We start from the raw sequence: 18,257 nt of genomic DNA on the forward strand, positions 1-18,257 counted from the left end.
TTTGCGTTGAAAAAATCCGGAGGCACACCAGCAGCAGAAATCATTAAAAAACGAAACTCATTGTCGTTGTCGCAATTGTTGGATGTGACTTTAAACCATTACCAACCATGCATCACTATAGCTCTTGTCTCAAAGTAGGTGTACTGTCGTGACTTATTTTGAGTTTTTTTTGTTTTCCTGTGTGTAGTGTTTTAGTTCTTTGTTTTAGTTCTAGGGGCGGCGTGGCGAAGTTGGTAGAGTGGCCGTGCCAGCAATCGGAGGGTTGCTGGTTACTGGGGTTCAATCCCCACCTTCTACCATCCTAGTCACGTCCGTTGTGTCCTTGGCCAAGACACTTCACCCTTGCTCCTGATGGCTGCTGGTTAGCGCCTTGCATGGCTGCTCCCGCCATCAGTGTGTGAATGTGTGTGTGAATGGGTGAATGTGGAAATACTGTCAAAGCGCTTTGAATACCTGGAAGGTAGAAAAGCGCTATACAAGTATAACCCATTTATTTATTTATTTATTCTTGTCTTGCGCTCCTATTTTGGTTGCTTTTTCTCTTTTTTTGGTATTTTCCTGTAACAGTTACATGTCTTCTTTTGAGCGATATTTCCCGCATCTACTTTATTTTAGCAATCAATAATATTTCAGTTGTTTTTATCCTTCTTTGTGGGGACATTGTTGATTGTAATGTCATGTTCGGATGTACATTGTGGACGCCGTCTTTGCTCCACAGTAAGTCTTTGCTATCGTCCAGCATTCTGTTTTTGTTTACTTTGTAGCCAGTTCAGTTTTAGTTTTGTTCTTCATTGCCTTCCCTAAGCTTCAATGCCTTTTCTTAGGGGCACTCGCCTTTTGTTTATTTTTGGTTTAAGCATTATACACATTTTTACCTGCACACTGCCTCCCGCTGTTTCCGACATCTACAAAGCAATTAGCTACCGGCTGCCACCTACTGATATGGAAGACTATTACATGGTTACTCTGCCGAGCTCTAGACAGCACCGACACTCAACAACAACACATAATTTGCAGACTACAATTACTGGTTTACAAAAAATATTTTTAACCCAAATAGGTGAAATTAGATAATCTCCCACGGCACACCAGATTGTATCTAGTGCCGTGGCACAGTGGTTGAAAAACACTGGTGTAATTCCACATACTGATATGCTAAAGGCCTTAATACAAATCTTTGCCGGCTTTACCTTCTTTTATTGTTATTAATGCCACAAGTGATGAAAAAGTGTATTACAACTGAGTACCACTACGGCCTGGGCATTCTGCAGCCCGCGGGCCACATCCGGCCCTTTGTGCGTCCCTGTCCGGCCCGCGTGAGGCCAATCATAAATTACAAAATGCATTTTAAAAAGTATCTATGTTGAGTGTGCAATACAACGGTGCTGCTTTTGTTTTGAAAAGCGTTATTTGTATTACTTCCGTGTGGACGTATGCGCGTGCGTGATTTTGAGTGAATGTGAACAGCTGCAATCACAAATTACAAAATAAAGTTGAAAAAACATCTATGTCGTGCGCGCAATACAACTGTGCTGCTTTTATTTTGAAAAGGGTTATTTATGGGCGTATGTCCGTGTGTAACCTGTGAGTGAAGGTGCACAGCGACAAGTTATGCACGGTTTACACCCGAGACGCTAAAAAGACAAAAGTTGATGACGAATGGCGTGTTTTCAACAAGACATGGACTGCCAAGCAACGTTCCCTCTAAGGTGCGCGCCTGCGCAATTGCGTACTGCTCAAGCGTCCTCTGCGCACGGCAAATATATGCCGCACACCAAATCAAATCCCATCTGAATTCTAAACAAAATAAACACATTTATTCTGTGTAATTTTGCAATGCAACTCTGAGTGACAGTGACAACAAGCGGCCCTAATGATGTTCGTCAACACCGTTTAATTGAACACCGTTCAATTATTGTAACGTCTATCGAGATGTTTCGAGGCCAGGAATTATATTGATCACTTTATTGAGCAAAACGGTTTATATTCGGCCATAACCACACCAAAAACATGAGTAAAACACTTCTATCTCGAAAAACTAGTCATTTTCTGCCGTACAAACTAGGCCAAAACCAACTTGTCATCTGTCACCAACACGCATACCACTAAACCACTGGTGCGTTTATGGCCACACAAAAAGTCGGACAACTCAAACACCACACAAAGTTACACTATGACTCCTAAGTCATACGTGTGCTTATTTTACTGTCATTTATTATTAATGTTAATTTATTTATATTAATCATGGAATGCTGTTACTAGAGAAAGTTACAGGAATGCACACTTCATCCTATGCTTACATTTCATTGTGCAACATGAGGATGTTTAAGGGGAACTAAATGTGATCTCTGAAAGGGGTACAAATGATTTCCAAAGCAGTGCTTTTGGTATAAAGTTAAGTTAGGTTAAATGAAAGTATTATTATTATTATTAATTATTATTATTATTATTATTATTATTATTATTATTATTATTTATCTTACGGTATATATCAAAAATAATAATGCGCAAAATTTAATTGAAATATTGTTGATGTGGCCCTCCAGCAGTGCTCGGGTTGTTCATGCGCCCCCCGGTAAAAATTAATTGCCCACCCCTGGCCTATACGGACCACAGCTAAGAAACATATTTTTTGTCTGCCCAACAATGGTTGAGAAACACTGGTATAAAGGACGTTACGATAACGTTACGTTATGGTGTCGTTCTATATTGTTTCCCAAAATCTGCAAAACTCTGTATCTCTATTATTTTGTATCCCGGTTCAATGACACCTCCAGAGTTTAACATATGAAAAGTTTTTTTTTTTATTCTTAATAGACTTGAAGTACATTTTATTTACCATAATTAATGTAGTCTACTCATACAGATCAATACAGAACACACACAGATGGTCCTTTAATGTGGCAAACATGTCACCAGATGACAATAATCAGAATCAGAATCAGAAATACTTTATTAATCCCCAAGGGGAAATTAAAATTCCAGGTCAAAAATTTTATTTTGCATGCTCATATTTTGTTTAAATATCACATAAGCACTGATGAATAGATACTACTTAGTTTTATCCTAGTCGAATGTTGCGATGCTTCTGTTTGAATTTGAGCTTCACTTCTTGCTATCACTAGGATTGAAGTTTGTACATAAGTTTGGGGAAAGTTTAACAAACATAACCAGTTTTTCAAAATACAAAATACATACAAGCAGCAATAAAACCTATTTTTTCTACAGAAGCCCCTTCCAGAATGAGCTCACATAACAACACACAAACACACAGATCATAATAAATTCCTCAATTGGTATGGCAACATACTGTTCACTTCTCTTGCACAGTATATTGTTTTTTTTTACATCGATTATGTTGAATAAGGCTCTGTGTAAGTACCAGTGTTGGGTTAGTTACTGAAAACTAGTTACAATTACTAGTTACTTTATTTCAAAAGTAACTCAGTTACTAACTCAGTTACTTACACCAAAAAGTAATGCGTTACTGTGAAAAGTAACTATTTAGTTACTTCTTTCCCCCCCCCCCTTTTTTTAAGGCTCCCATTAATGCCCTTTTAGCCTTCATTTCAGTACTGTTATTGCACTGGAGAATAATACAATCTGTTGATCAACTTGACATGCATTTGCATCACTGAACTCAGAAAGAAATGTGCTCTACATACAACACACAAACAATGTGGTCTACATACAACACACAAACAATGTGGTCTACATACAACACACAAAGACAAAGATATGTTTCAAAGGGCCAATTTATTTCAGGCCAGAAAAAATTGACAAAACTATTTTAAATAGCTGCAACATAATGGCACTTTAACTTTAACTCTAAGTAGATAGAATCTTTGATCCAAGACACAACTTACATTTAACTAAAATGTTATTTTCTTTGTGCTCGACAAAAGAAAAGTATTGAGAATGTCTCCATGTTAAAAAACTCGACTTCTGGCTTCGCCATGATGTCTTGTTAGTTGTTATGAGAGTAGCGTATGTGTGTGTGTGTGTGTGGCCCTTTAAGATATGACAGCATGAGAGGTGAGTGACGTCAGTGAGTGAGTGGGCGAGAGAGGTGAGGGAGCGGCGACAGTGAGTGCGTGTAGGTCAGACCTGGGCATTCTGCGGCCCGCGGGCCGCATCCGGCCCTTTGTGCGTCCCTGTCCGGCCCGCGTGAGGCCAATTATAAATTACAAAATAAATTTTAAAAAGTATCTATGTCGAGTGTGCAATACAACGGTGCTGCTTTTGTTTTGAAAATCGTTATTTGTATTACTTCCGTGTGGACGTATGCGTGTGCGTGATTGTGAGTGAATGTGAACAGCTGCAATCATTAATTACAAAATAAAGTTGAAAAAACATCTATGTCATGCGCGCAATACAACTGTGCTGCTTTTATTTTGAAAATTATTATTTATGGGCGTGTGTCAGTGTGTAACCTGCGAGTGAAGGTGCACATGCAGTGACAAGTGATGCACGGTTTACACCCGAGACGCTAAAAAGAGAAAAGTTGATGAAGAATGGCGTGTTTCCAACAAGACACGGACTGCCATGCAACGTTCCCTCTAAGGTGCGTGCCTGCGCAATTGCGCACTGCTCAAGCGTCTGCTGCGCGCAGCAAATATATGCCGCGCACCAAATCAAATCCCATCTGAATTCTAAACAAAATAAACATATTTATTCTATGTAATTTTGCAATGCAACTTTGAGTGACAGTGACAACAAGCGGCCCTAACGGTGTTCGTCAACACCGTTCAATTGAACACCGTTCAATTATTGTAACGTCTATCGAGATGCTTCGAGGCCAGGAATTATATCGATCACTTTATTGAGCAAAACTGTTTATATTCGGCCATAACCACACCAAAAACATAAGTAAAACACTTCTATCTCGAAAAACTAGTCATTTTCTGCCGTACAAACCAGGCCAAAACCAACTTGTCATCTGTCACCAACACGCATAGCACTAAACCACTGGTGCGTTTATGGCCACACAAAAAGTCGGACAACTCAAACATCACACAAAGTTACACTATGACTCCTCAGTCATACGTGTGCTTATTTTACTGTCATTTATTATTAATGTTAATTTATTTATATTAGTCATGGAATGCTGTTACATACACTATGTTGAAGTATTACTATTATTATTAATTATTATTATTATTATTGTTTATCTTACGGTATATATCAAAAATAATATTGAGCAAAATGTAATTGAAATATTGTCGATGTGGCCCTCCAGCAGTGCTCGGGTTGCTCATGCGGCCCCTGGTAAAAATGAATTGCCCACCCCTGGTGTAGGTGCTCTAGCTTGGTGGATGGCTGCGTGCAATAAAGTCACAAAGTTGCAACAAACCGCCGGGCTCGTCATTCACCCTCAGCTGTAAAGACCCTCTTCCGGGTAAAGTGAAGGTTGTTAGACCCGAAGTACGGCTCTGGAGGAACGTCTCCCCTGCGGGGAGGCGTGCTTTCTGTGGGTGGGGGAAAGGACTTCTCTTCTTTCCCACCGGAGCGCTCCAATAAAACACACTCAGATCTTCAGTTTCTAGCCGATACTACATACAAATAACGTAAAATAACGCAGTAACGGTAACTGAGTTACTGTATATAAAAAAATAACGCGATAGATTACTAGTTACCGCCGAAACTAACGGCGTTACAGTAACGCGTTACTTAGTAACGCGTTAGTCACAACACTGGTAAGTACTTACTCTACATTCTGGAAAACACCTGATGTAACCCCAAATATCGCTCCCACTGGCCAATGTTGCTTAGAGTTCATATGACCTGACGTTCACAAAAGAACAACGTTTTGAACGGCTATGAAGTGAACCTTGAAAATAAAAATATTTGATCATTCAGCCAGCAATAGCAGCTGTGCTAAGCAGCTGTGTTAGATAGATGTGCATAATAACGCGCCATATTTCGAGAAACCTCTCGGAAAAATGTGGTGAGTTACTAGTAGCTCGCGAGCAATGGGTTGGAGCTCCCTGAACGACATGTTTTTTCTGATATTTTGGTTACTGTACATGAGAATGCAGCAGTGCATATTAATGTTTAATATTAATATCTAAATATAAGGAATCCTATATAAATAAAGGTAGTTTGTTTTGAATTCCACTCTAGCTTTCCTTCTTTTAGATGGTCCGCCATTCCGACTGTTCTTCCGAGTGAAATTTTACTCCTCCGAGCCAAATAACCTACGTGAGGAATTCACAAGGTAAGAACTTTTTTTTTCTATTGAACATGATGAGGAGGAGGTCCAGAGGGGATGTAAAGGCTAAATATGTTACAGCCATGGGCAGACTGTTAAAAGTAACAAATAATCAAATGGATTTTATGGAACAAAGTCTGAGTCACATAGGAGCTTATAATAAATCACCAAAAATGTAAGTTATTTTGTTTTGTTGTTGGCCAATCCAATAAGTGCTGTCAAACCAATCATTTATGCCACCAAAGAACAACTACCAGATCTATTGGGAAGGTTAATAGGAAGTCTACAATTTTCAGCACCACATCTTAAAATATTTTTGTTTTTAATAATTTCTCAATTTGTCAGGGACCATGCAAAATAAATATTAAAATAACACCACAGGATTTCTGGCTAAGCTAATTTGCACTACCTGTCCCTGGTTAGTCTTTTGTCAAATGATCTATTCTAATTAACAGTCTTGTTTAAAAAATTTTATGGAATGTATATTTTTGAGTCAGTATAAATGATTTTGTGTGTGTAAAGTAGATTCAACTTGTGTTACATTTCATCTTCTCTTTGTCACTGCAGGTATCTGTTTGTGCTGCAGCTTCGACAAGACATTCTGTCCGGCAAGTAAGTCTTGAATGGGTGCATAAAAGACACATTTTCATGTAAACCTTGTTGTATAATGTTGACAAATACGAGGACAAATGTGTATTCATTATATTTGATGTTTGTGTATAGCTGAGCTGCCACCTTACCGTGGTAGAGGAGTTTGCGTGTCTCAATGATCCTAGGAGCTATGTTGTCCGGGGGCTTCCATGCCCCCTGGTAGGGTCTCCCAAGACAAACAGGTCCTAGGTGAGGGATCAGACAAAGAGCAGCTCGAAGACTTCTATGGAAATACAAGAACCGAGACTCAGATTTCCCTCGCCCGGACGCGGGTCACCGGGGCCCCCCTCTGGAGCCAGGCCCGGAGTTGGGGCACGACGGCGAGCGCCTGGTGGCCGGGCCTGTCCCCATGGGGCCCGGCCGGGCACAGCCCGAAGAGGCAACGTGGGTCCCCCCTCCAATGGGCTCACCACCCATAGCAGGGGCCATAGAGGTCGGGTGCAATGTGAGCTGGGCGGCAGCCGAAGGCAGGGCACTTGGCGGTCCGATCCTCGGCTACAGAAGCTAGCTCTTGGGACGTGGAACGTCACCTCGCTGGGGGGGAAGGAGCCTGAGCTAGTGCGCGAGGTGGAGAAGTTCCGGCTAGACATAGTCGGACTCACTTCGACGCACAGCAAGGGCTCTGGAACCAGTTCTCTCGAGAGGGGATGGACTCTCTTCCACTCTGGCGTTGCCGGCAGTGAGAGGCGACGGGCTGGGGTGGCAATTCTTGTTGCCCCCCGGCTCAGAACCTGCATGTTGGAGTTCAACCCGGTGGACGAGAGGGTAGCTTCCCTCCGCCTTCGGGTGGGGGGACGGGTCCTGACTGTTGTTTGCGCTTACGCGCCAAGCAGCAGCTCAGAGTACCCACCCTTTTTGGATTCACTCGAGGGAGTACTTGAGGGTGCTCCCCCGGGTGATTCCCTCGTTCTACTGGGGGACTTCAACGCTCATATTGGCAACGACAGTGAAACCTGGAGAGGCGTGATTGGTAAGAATGGCCGCCCGGATCTGAACCCGAGTGGTGTGTTGTTATTGGACTTTTGTGCCCGTCACGGATTGTCCATAACGAACACCATGTTCAAGCATAAGGGTGTCCATATGTGCACTTGGCACCAGGACACCCTGGGCCGCAGTTCCATGATCGACTTTGTAGTTGTGTCATCGGATTTGCGGCCTCATGTTTTGGACACTCGGGTGAAGAGAGGGGCGGAGCTTTCTACCGATCACCACCTGGTGGTGAGTTGGCTGCGATGGTGGGGGAGGATGCCGGACAGACCTGGCAGGCCCAAACGCATTGTGAGGGTTTGCTGGGAACGTCTGGCAGAGTCTCCTGTCAGAGAGAGTTTCAATTCCCACCTCCGGAAGAACTTTGAACATGTCGCGAGGGAGGTGCTGGACATTGAGTCCGAGTGGACCATGTTCCGCACCTCTATTGTCGAGGCGGCTGATTGGAGCTGTGGCCGCAAGGTAGTTGGTGCCTGTCGTGGCGGTAATCCTAGAACCCGTTGGTGGACACCGGCGGTGAGGGATGCCGTCAAGCTGAAGAAGGAGTCCTATCGGGTTCTTTTGGCTCATAGGACTCCTGAGGCAGCGGACAGGTACCGACAGGCCAAGCGGTGTGCGGCTTCAGCAGTCGCGGAGGCAAAAACTCGGACATGGGAGGAGTTCGGGGAAGCCATGGAAAACGACTTCCGGACGGCTTCGAAGCGATTCTGGACCACCATCCGCCGCCTCAGGAAGGGGAAGCAGTGCACTATCAACACCGTGTATAGTGAGGATGGTGTTCTGCTGACCTCGACTGCGGATGTTGTGGATCGGTGGAGGGAATACTTCGAAGACCTCCTCAATCCCACCAACACGTCTTCCTATGAGGAAGCAGTGCCTGGGGAATCTGTGGTGGGCTCTCCTATTTCTGGGGCTGAGGTTGCTGAGGTAGTTAAAAAGCTCCTCGGTGGCAAGGCCCCGGGGGTGGATGAGATCCGCCCGGAGTTCCTTAAGGCTCTGGATGCTGTGGGGCTGTCTTGGTTGACAAGACTCTGCAGCATCGCGTGGACATCGGGGGCGGTACCTCTGGATTGGCAGACCGGGGTGGTGGTTCCTCTCTTTAAAAAGGGGAACCGGAGGGTGTGTTCTAACTATCGGGGGATCACACTCCTCAGCCTTCCCGGTAAGGTCTATTCAGGTGTACTGGAGAGGAGGCTACGCCGGATAGTCGAACCTCGGATTCAGGAGGAACAGTGTGGTTTTCGTCCTGGTCGTGGAACTGTGGACCAGCTCTATACTCTCGGCAGGGTCCTTGAGGGTGCATGGGAGTTTGCCCAACCAGTCTACATGTGCTTTGTGGACTTGGAAAAGGCATTCGACCGTGTCCCTCGGGAAGTCCTGTGGGGAGTGCTCAGAGAGTATGGGGTAGCGGACTGTCTGATTGTGGCGGTCCGCTCCCTGTATGATCAGTGTCAGAGCTTGGTCCGCATTGCCGGCAGTAAGTCGGACACGTTTCCAGTGAGGGTTGGACTCCGCCAAGGCTGCCCTTTGTCACCGATTCTGTTCATAACTTTTATGGACAGAATTTCTAGGCGCAGTCAAGGCGTTGAGGGGATCCGGTTTGGTGGCTGCAGGATTAGGTCTCTGCTTTTTGCAGATGATGTGGTCCTGATGGCTTCATCTGGCCAGGATCTTCAGCTCTCACTGGATCGGTTCGCAGCTGAGTGTGAAGCGACTGGGATGAGAATCAGCACCTCCAAGTCCGAGTCCATGGTTCTCGCCCGGAAAAGGGTGGAGTGCCATCTCCGGGTTGGGGAGGAGATCTTGCCCCAAGTGGAGGAGTTCAAGTACCTCGGAGTCTTGTTCACGAGTGAGGGAAGAGTGGTTCGTGAGATCGACAGGCGGATCGGTGCGGCGTCTTCAGTAATGCGGGCGCTGTATCGGTCCGTTGTGGTGAAGAAGGAGCTGAGCCGCAAGGCAAAGCTCTCAATTTACCGGTCGATCTACGTTCCCATCCTCACCTATGGTCATGAGCTTTGGGTTATGACCGAAAGGACAAGATCACGGGTACAAGCGGCCGAAATGAGTTTCCTCCGCCGGGTGGCGGGTCTCTCCCTTAGAGATAGGGTGAGAAGCTCTGTCATCCGGGAGGAGCTCAAAGTAAAGCCACTGCTCCTCCACATCGAGAGGAGCCAGATGAGGTGGTTCGGGCATCTGGTCAGGATGCCACCCGAACGCCTCCCTAGGGAGGTGTTTAGGGCACGTCCGACCGGTAGGAGGCCACGGGGAAGACCCAGGACACGTTGGGAAGACTATGTCTCCCGGCTGGCCTGGGAACGCCTCGGGATCCCCCGGGAAGAGCTAGACGAAGTGGCTGGGGAGAGGGAAGTCTGGGCTTCCCTGCTTAGGCTGCTGCCCCCGCGACCCGACCTCGGATAAGCGGAAGAAGATGGATGGATGGATGGATGGATGGATGGTTTGTGTATAGTTTATCCCTAGACAATGAATGAATTAATCTGTATGGAAATGCTATTCATGTTCCATCTGGACAGGTCAGAGGTCAAATAGGTGCATTGTACTGTACATAGTACAGTATGTCATTAAAAAAATCCCATCCCATTTGTACCCTGCATAGTACCTGCTCAGCTTTTCCATTGACAAAACACAGGTACTATATTTAGTAGGGTTGTGCCGATTGATCAGCCACCGATCCGCTTAAGTATGTGATTGGCAATTGTTGATTAATGTTTTTTAATCACATAAATCGCAAGCGCCAATCCCGTCTTGACTACTTATTTTAGGTGCCCCGTATATGTCTCCATAACAGTGTGGAGCCGCTCCCCTAAATTAATAGTAATGACCTCCATTACGGCAAATAAAGTGCATTTTCTAGTTTCATAAATAACATTATCACTGGAGGATGAGGCTAAACACGATACACACCAAGAGCAAGCCAGGAGCAGGTATGCTAATAGCTAAGCTAAACACTAAGATAGCTTGAAACAACAGAAGAAATAAGTGCTGAGTAAGTATCAATCAATCAATCAATCAATTAATCAATGTTTGTTTATATAGCCCTAAATCTCAAGTGTCTCAAAGGGCTGCACAAGCCACAACGACATCCTCGGTTCAGAGCCCACATAAGGGCAAGGAAAAACTCACAACCCAGTGGGATGTCAATGTGAATGACTATGAGAAACCTTGGAGAGGACCGCAGATGTGGGTGACCCCACCCCCCCTCTAGGGAAGACCGGATGCAATGGACGTCGAGTGAGTCTAGCATAATATTGTGAAAGTCCAGTCCATAGTAAATCTAACATAATAGTGAGAGTCCAGTCCATAGTGGGGCCAGCAGGAGACCATCCCGAGCGGAGACAGGTCAGCAGCGTAGAGATGTCCCCAACTGATGCACAGGCGAGCGGTCCACCCCGGGTGCCGACTCTGGACAGCCAGCACTTCATCCATGGCCACCGGACCTGTGTCCCCCCCCCCCCTCCACAAGGGAGAGGAGGGCAGAGGAGAAAAGAAAAGAAACGGCAGATCAACTGGTCTAAAAAGGGGGTCTATTTAAAGGCTAGAGTATACAAATGAGTTTTAGGATGGGACTTAAATGCTTCTACTGAGGTAGCATCTCTAACTGTTACCGGGAGGGCATTCCATAGTACTGGAGCCCGAATAGAAAACGCTTTATAGCCTGCAGACTTTTTTTGGGCTCTGGGAATCACTAATAAGCCGGAGTACTTTGAACGCAGATTTCTTGCCGGGACATATGGTACAATACAATCGGCAAGATAGGATGGAGCTAGACCGTGTAGTATTTTATACGTAAGTAGTAAAACCTTAACGTCACATCTTAAGTGCACAGGAAGCCAGTGCAGGTGAGCCAGTTTAGGCGTAATATGATCAAACTTTCTTGTTCTTGTCAAAAGTCTAGCAGCCGCATTTTGTACAAGTAAGTTTAGAAGTAAGGGACAGCGTGGCGAAGTTGGTAGAGTGGCTGTGTCAGCAATCGGAGTGTTGCTGGTTACTGGGGTTCAATCCCCACCTTCTACCATCCTAGTCACGTCCGTTGTGTCCCTGGGCAAGACACTTCACCCTTGCTCCTGATGGCTGCTGGTTAGCGCCTTGCATGGCAGCTCCCGCCATCAGTGTGTCAATGTGTGTGTGAATGGGTGAATGTGGAAATACTGTCAAAGCGCTTTGAGTACCTTGAAGGTAGAAAAGCGCTATACAAGTATAACCCATTTATCATTTATTATCATTATAAGTGTAGATGGAAGCACGTTACAGCAGAAAGTAATTAGATATTAACAGGAAATTAACAAATAGATTAGTAGGAGTTAGATAGCAGATAATATAACAACAACTGTTGGTGTGTCAGCATTGTCACAGTTGGTACACGACACGGGAGCTACAGGCCACCTGCTGATCAATTGTCAGCCACCCTCTCACTCACATGAGTTCACTGTCTTTCGGTCATTGCCTGGCGGTTGGCTTACTGTTGGTTGTGAAAGTATTTGAATTTAAATGCAGCGGAGCCTGCTTTTTAAATGTTAATATCGCCAGCGATCACCCTCCTTTAATCGTAGCAGCCAAAATCGTGGTCATGATTAAAATTCGATGTTTGGCTCCAGCACCGCCCCGCAACACAGAGAGGGTAAAAAATGGATGAATGGATAATTGTGCAGCCCTAATTCTGTCAACAGTTAGCACTTGAAGTAGCTGTATTATTGTGAATAAAAGTTTTCTTCTTTTATTGTTAAATCGACACATGACACTCCAGACCAGACCTGGGCAAATTAAGGCCCGTGGGCCGCATGCGGCCCGTTAAGCTTTTCAATCCGGCCTGCCGGACATTCCCAAATAGTTTTTTTTAGATCTTTAAGATCGAAACTCTAACTGCCATTATGATGTGCAGTGATGTTTTCAAAATGACCGTAAGCCTTGAGCTACACAAAGCAAAGGGGGGGGGGACGACAGCAGCAAGACAATCGCTTCATTCCGAGACAATTAAATTTAGTCCCCCCTCGACCACCAAAGTGTAGCTGACATCAAAGAGATTCACAGTAAGGATAATTCTAACCCGCATTTCGGAAGATGTGGTTTATTATTGCAGCAACATTATAACTTAAACACCCATGCTAATGTTAGCTTACTAGGGATGTGATGATATCAAAATCTCACAGTACGGTATTATCACAGTATAAAAGCCATGGTATGATATTATTGTGGTATATGTTCCCATAAAAAAGACTTAAAAATGCCATAATGTATAAAATTAAGTGGCAGGAATGTTTAGGATAAACACACTTGCTGTAATTCAACAAAAACACAATGCTAAAATATTCTAATCATATTTATTAATACAAATAAGTATTTTTACATGTGGGAACAACCACTGTCTAACTTTTCCTTTCAGAGAAGCAGTGTCCTTTACAGTGGACATTTTTGTATCACTTTTGAAAATGCAGGTTCTCAGAAAAATTAACTCACATTTTAACTTTTGATAATGTAAATACCTCACAAATTGACGTTTGGTGATGGTAGCTTATCAAGTAACTTCTGTGTGCAGCAATTGCTTTCCCTCAGCACCATGCGAGGGAAAGCATGGTGCTTTGGCTTGGAACACTCGAGACGAACGTGACACACTTTTTTACCTTCGCCACAGAGGTATTGTTTTCGCCAGGGTGTGTTTGTCCGTTTGTTAAAGTTAAAGTACCAATGATTGTCACACACACACTAGGTGTGGCGAAATTTGTCCTCTGCATTTGACCCATCCCCTTGTTCACCACCCCCTGGGAGGTAAGGTGAGCATTGGGCAGCAGCGGGGCCAGCAACATAACTTAAAAATATATTAACGGATTTTGGAAAAATGTAATTCCTCTATCTACTACGAAGTGGAACAACTTCTTGCTTTCACTTTTGCTCCACGCCCCCACATTGCAGACCCGTGCTGCTCAGAGGACTGTGGGATATGTCGTTTATTTTCAGACCCGCAAAATGGTAAAGAGCCAGCAAAAAACTACACACCAAGTTTTTGTTTGACACCGTCACGCATCACAGCTTTATTGAGAAGATTTTGAAACGGTAATACCGCGGTATCTACAAAACCCTTACATCCCTATAGCTTACCCTATTGCCTTAGATTTGGACACTGAAGTATTTCACTCCACAGTCTCCACTTGGCTGCAGCTGCCCTCAGTCCCCTTGATTACAATTATTATAGACAATAAGAAGTGACAACAGAAGACTCTTTTGTGGTTGTTAGCAGTTTCTGCTGTCTTGTGCCGACTGTTGCGTTCACTGGAGCATGGTTCTGTTGTAACGGGGGTCAAAGGTCAGATGGGACAGCACTCTGCTTGGCCTAATCTATTGTCTTTTATCCAAATAAAGAAATGACTAATAGGAGATATTTGGGTTTACAAAGTAGTTCTGTTCCTACAACTTGTTGTAAGTCAAAAGGATGAAGGACATAAACAGTATTAAAAATGTTAGCTACAAGAATTAAATTAAAGTCTAATGATAATATTTGCAAGTTTTTACTGTGTATTTCACAGGAACTAATCCTGTTCAAGGATATAATATTTGTCCTTAATGATGGTCACAGTATTCGAGCGGCTGAGACAGAGCCATGCAGCCAATGTTGATTGGCGTTTTTTTCTACTTTCTGAACATTTTTGCGATCTCTAATTTCCCTTCCATGTTGGTGTTTTTCCTTTTCTCCTAATCTCTTAATTCCGCCTCATGCTAGGGAAACATATAAAGGGTGAGAGGTTGGCAAGGGAGCTCAGGGGCGATGTTGTCCTTCCCCAGTATAGCTTTACGCAAGGAGGTATTCCCCCATCGCTTGCACGGAACTAATTTTTGTTTTTTACACTTATGTATGGCAACTACATTTTTAAGTTGTTTATGGGACATAATGCTGTGAAAGGTGAGGTGAAAGGTCACATTTTCCCACCTATCAGAGGAATGATAACCAACCCCAGCTAGCTGGAGATCAAAGGTTTTGCAGCCTGTGATGCACACCTGTGTGAGTGTAAACAAGGGTGGACAGCAGACACACACATTCATTTCACCTAAACACACACAAGCAAGCCGTCTATTGCCCATCTCTATGTTCCGGCTCTATCTGGGCCACAGATCCCCTGAGTGTGGCTCTATTAAAACACTCAAGATCAGGAGCTGAAGAGAGGAAGAGGTTTGCTCCTCTCTTCCAACACACACACACACACACACACACACACACACACACACACACACACACACACACACACACACACACACACACACACACACACACACACACACACACACACACACACACACACACACACACACACACACACACACACACACACACACACAGTGATGGGTAGATGATTGTATTTGACTTGGCCAGTGTGTTTGTATGCAGTAGTCCCATTGACAGCAGAGATCATCTCAACAGCTCATCTTGCCCCTTTTTCCTCTGTTCCCAGACTAAAATGTCCGTATGATGTCTCAGTAGAGCTGGCTGCATACTGTTTGCAAAGTAAGTGGATTTTTTTTTGTTTGACCTATAACAGGACTTCTTTAAATGGGAACTGCACATTTTTGGGAATTTTTGCCAATTCGTAATAACGTGATATTTTAGTATTTTGCTCATTTTCAGCAAACTGTGGCAATAATATCATAGACATATCACAACGTTCACATTGACAACAACTCACGTCAGACTTTGTGAGAGACAACGAACATAATAAAACACACACTTACTGTACAATGTATGCTCTCACTGGGATGACAATCCTATTTAGATTAAGAATTAATCATAATTCTTGCAAAGGATTTAAAAAAAGCTGGGTGCAAAGGTGTGTATTTTCTTGTCTTTCTCGCTGGCTGTCATTGTTGACCAACTTCTCGGTTTATGTCCACATCATTCTACTATCCAGGTGAGAGGCAAGATTTATAATCTTGAATTAACTTTCACCAACTCAGAGGCGATGCAGAAGCTCACCTGCTCACAATGTCAGTAAAGCAGCATTAGTGGGATCTGATGTCGTTGTTGCTTTTGCAGCACTTTGAGACATTTGTGATTTATGGCTATATAAGTAAACTTTGATTCATTGATTGATTGATTAGCCACAGTAGTTACCTCTCTGTGATCAAAGCGCTGCTAAAAGTAGGTCCTTAATGTTAGCGCTTAAAATAACAATATTACTAATACTTGGTTGATTTTCAGGTCAGTTCATGTAAATAGAGTATTTTTGGCGATTTGCTGATGTTTTTTTAGTAGGTTTTATGGGATAGACGCAATGACGTCATGACTCCCATTATCTCAGTTGTTAGCTGACCTTGCTAGCGTTTATTTATGATTTATAATGTATTTGAAAAAATAAAAACATATGTGTTCTTGTCTTCCATAAGGATTGTGTTGATAGGTCATATTGCAAAAACGGGCAGTTCCCCTTTAAATCATGTGGAAATGAAAGGAAAATATCAGTGATATGTAGCAGTCAAAGCTTTCCCACATGTCAAATCATCATACAATAGTTTAATAACATTCTCTAGACAAGTAAATATTCACTGCCGCCTACACACTCAAAGATCCAATACTTTACCTTGATTAAAGGCCTACTGAAATGAGATTTTCTTATTTAAACGGGGATAGCAGATCCATTCTATGTGTCATACTTGATCATTTCGTGATATTGCCATATTTTTGCTGAAAGGATTTAGTAGAGAAAATCGACGATAAAGTTCACAACTTTTGGTCGCTGATAAAAAAGCCTTGCCTGTACCGGAAGTAGCGGGACGTCACAGGTTGTGGAGCTCCTCACATCTGCACATTGTTTACAATCATGGCCACAAGCAGCAAGAGCGATTCGGACCGAGAAAGTGACGATTTCCCCATTAATTTGAGCGAGGATGAAAGACTTGTGGATGAGGAAAGTGAGAGTGAAGGACTAGAGGGCAGTGGCAGCGATTCAGATAGGGAAGATGCTGTGAGAGGCGGGTGGGACCTGATATTCAGCTGGGAATGACTAAAACAGTAAATAAACACAAGACATATATATACTCTATTAGCCACAACACAACCAGGCTTATATTTAATATGCCACAAATTAATCCCGCATAACAAACACCTCCCCCCTCCCGTCCATATAACCCGCCAATACAAATCAAACACCCGCACAACACACTCAATCCCACAGCCCAAAGTACCGTTCACTTCCGCAAAGTTCATACAGCACATATATTTCTCCAAAGTTACGTACGTGACATGCACATAGCGGCACACACGTACGGGCAAGCGATCAAATGTTTGGAAGCCGCAGCTGCGTACTCACGGTACCGCATATCCAACTCAAAGTCCTCCTGGTAAGAGTCTCTGTTGTCTCATCTCCACAAGCATGCATATCCAACTCAAAGTCCTCCTGGTAAGAGTCTCTGTTGTCTCAGTTCTCCACAGGCCAATGGTAAAGCTTGACTGTCATCGTTCGGGAATGTAAACAATGAAACACCAGCTACGTGTTTGTGTTGCTGCAGCCGGCCGCTAATACACCGCTTCCCACCTACAGCTTTCTTCTTTGCTATCTCCATTGTTCATCAAACAAATTGCAAAAGATTCACCAACACAGATGTCCAGAATACTGTGGAATTTTGCGATGAAAACAGACGACTTAATTGCTGGCCACAATGGTGTCCCAAAATGTCCGCTACAATCTGTGACGTCACGCGCAAACGTCATCATACCGAGACGTTTTCAGCAGGATATTTCGCGGGAAATTTAAAATTGCACTTTACTAATCTAACCCGGCCTTATTGGCATGTGTTGCAATGTTTAGATTTCATCATTGATATATAAACTATCAGACTGCGTGGTCGGTAGTAGTGGGTTTCAGTAGGCCTTTAAGTATGCCTAGAATATTAAGTCTTGTGAAAAGTTCACATTGCTTAATTTGCCTGGTAAGTAAAGAACTATAAAACATCTCTCAGCTTGTTACACTGCACTTATATGTAAGTACAACGAGAGGTGAGAATCTTTGGGCACCTCACGATTCCATTACGATTACAATTCAGGGGCTACAATGTGATTATGTATCAATTATTAATGCATCATTAAATAATATATTTTATATTGTTAATATGTTGTCTACTATTATTATATAATATAAATGTATTATATTGAATTATTAATCATATGTGTAAGAGGCCCTTCCTTTGACTAATGGCTACTGCGAAATTTAGGGTTTTTGGCTGTTGGTATACACAGCATTGATAGATATACATAAAGTGCATCCAGAAAGTTTTCACAGTGCTTCCCTTTTTACGCATTTTATGTTACATCCTTATTCCAAAATAGAATGATTTTTATCCTCAAAATCCTACAAACAATACCTCATAAAAATAATGCAAAAGGTTTTTTGTTTTTTTTTCAAATTTATTA

At 43.4% G+C, this 18,257-nt stretch overlaps 1 protein-coding gene across 8 annotated transcripts in view; it reads left to right on the plus strand.

The window, feature by feature from the left end:
• The window catches only part of epb41l4b (erythrocyte membrane protein band 4.1 like 4B), a 109,452-nt gene that overhangs the window by 27,248 nt on the left and 63,947 nt on the right, over positions 1-18,257 (plus strand). For 5 of the 8 annotated variants that reach the window (XM_062062867.1, XM_062062868.1, XM_062062862.1 and 2 more), the window contains exons 4-6: positions 6,124-6,217; positions 6,779-6,823; positions 15,307-15,359. In XM_062062867.1, coding sequence (XP_061918851.1) covers positions 6,124-6,217; positions 6,779-6,823; positions 15,307-15,359 — 192 coding nt within the window. The remainder of the gene's footprint in view (positions 1-6,123; positions 6,218-6,778; positions 6,824-15,306; positions 15,360-18,257) is intronic. The other 3 variants (XM_062062864.1, XM_062062869.1, XM_062062866.1) reach the window with 1 other exon arrangement.

This window comes from Entelurus aequoreus, linkage group LG11 (genome assembly GCF_033978785.1).
Source record: "Entelurus aequoreus isolate RoL-2023_Sb linkage group LG11, RoL_Eaeq_v1.1, whole genome shotgun sequence".
Taxonomy (NCBI): Eukaryota; Metazoa; Chordata; class Actinopteri; order Syngnathiformes; family Syngnathidae; genus Entelurus; species Entelurus aequoreus.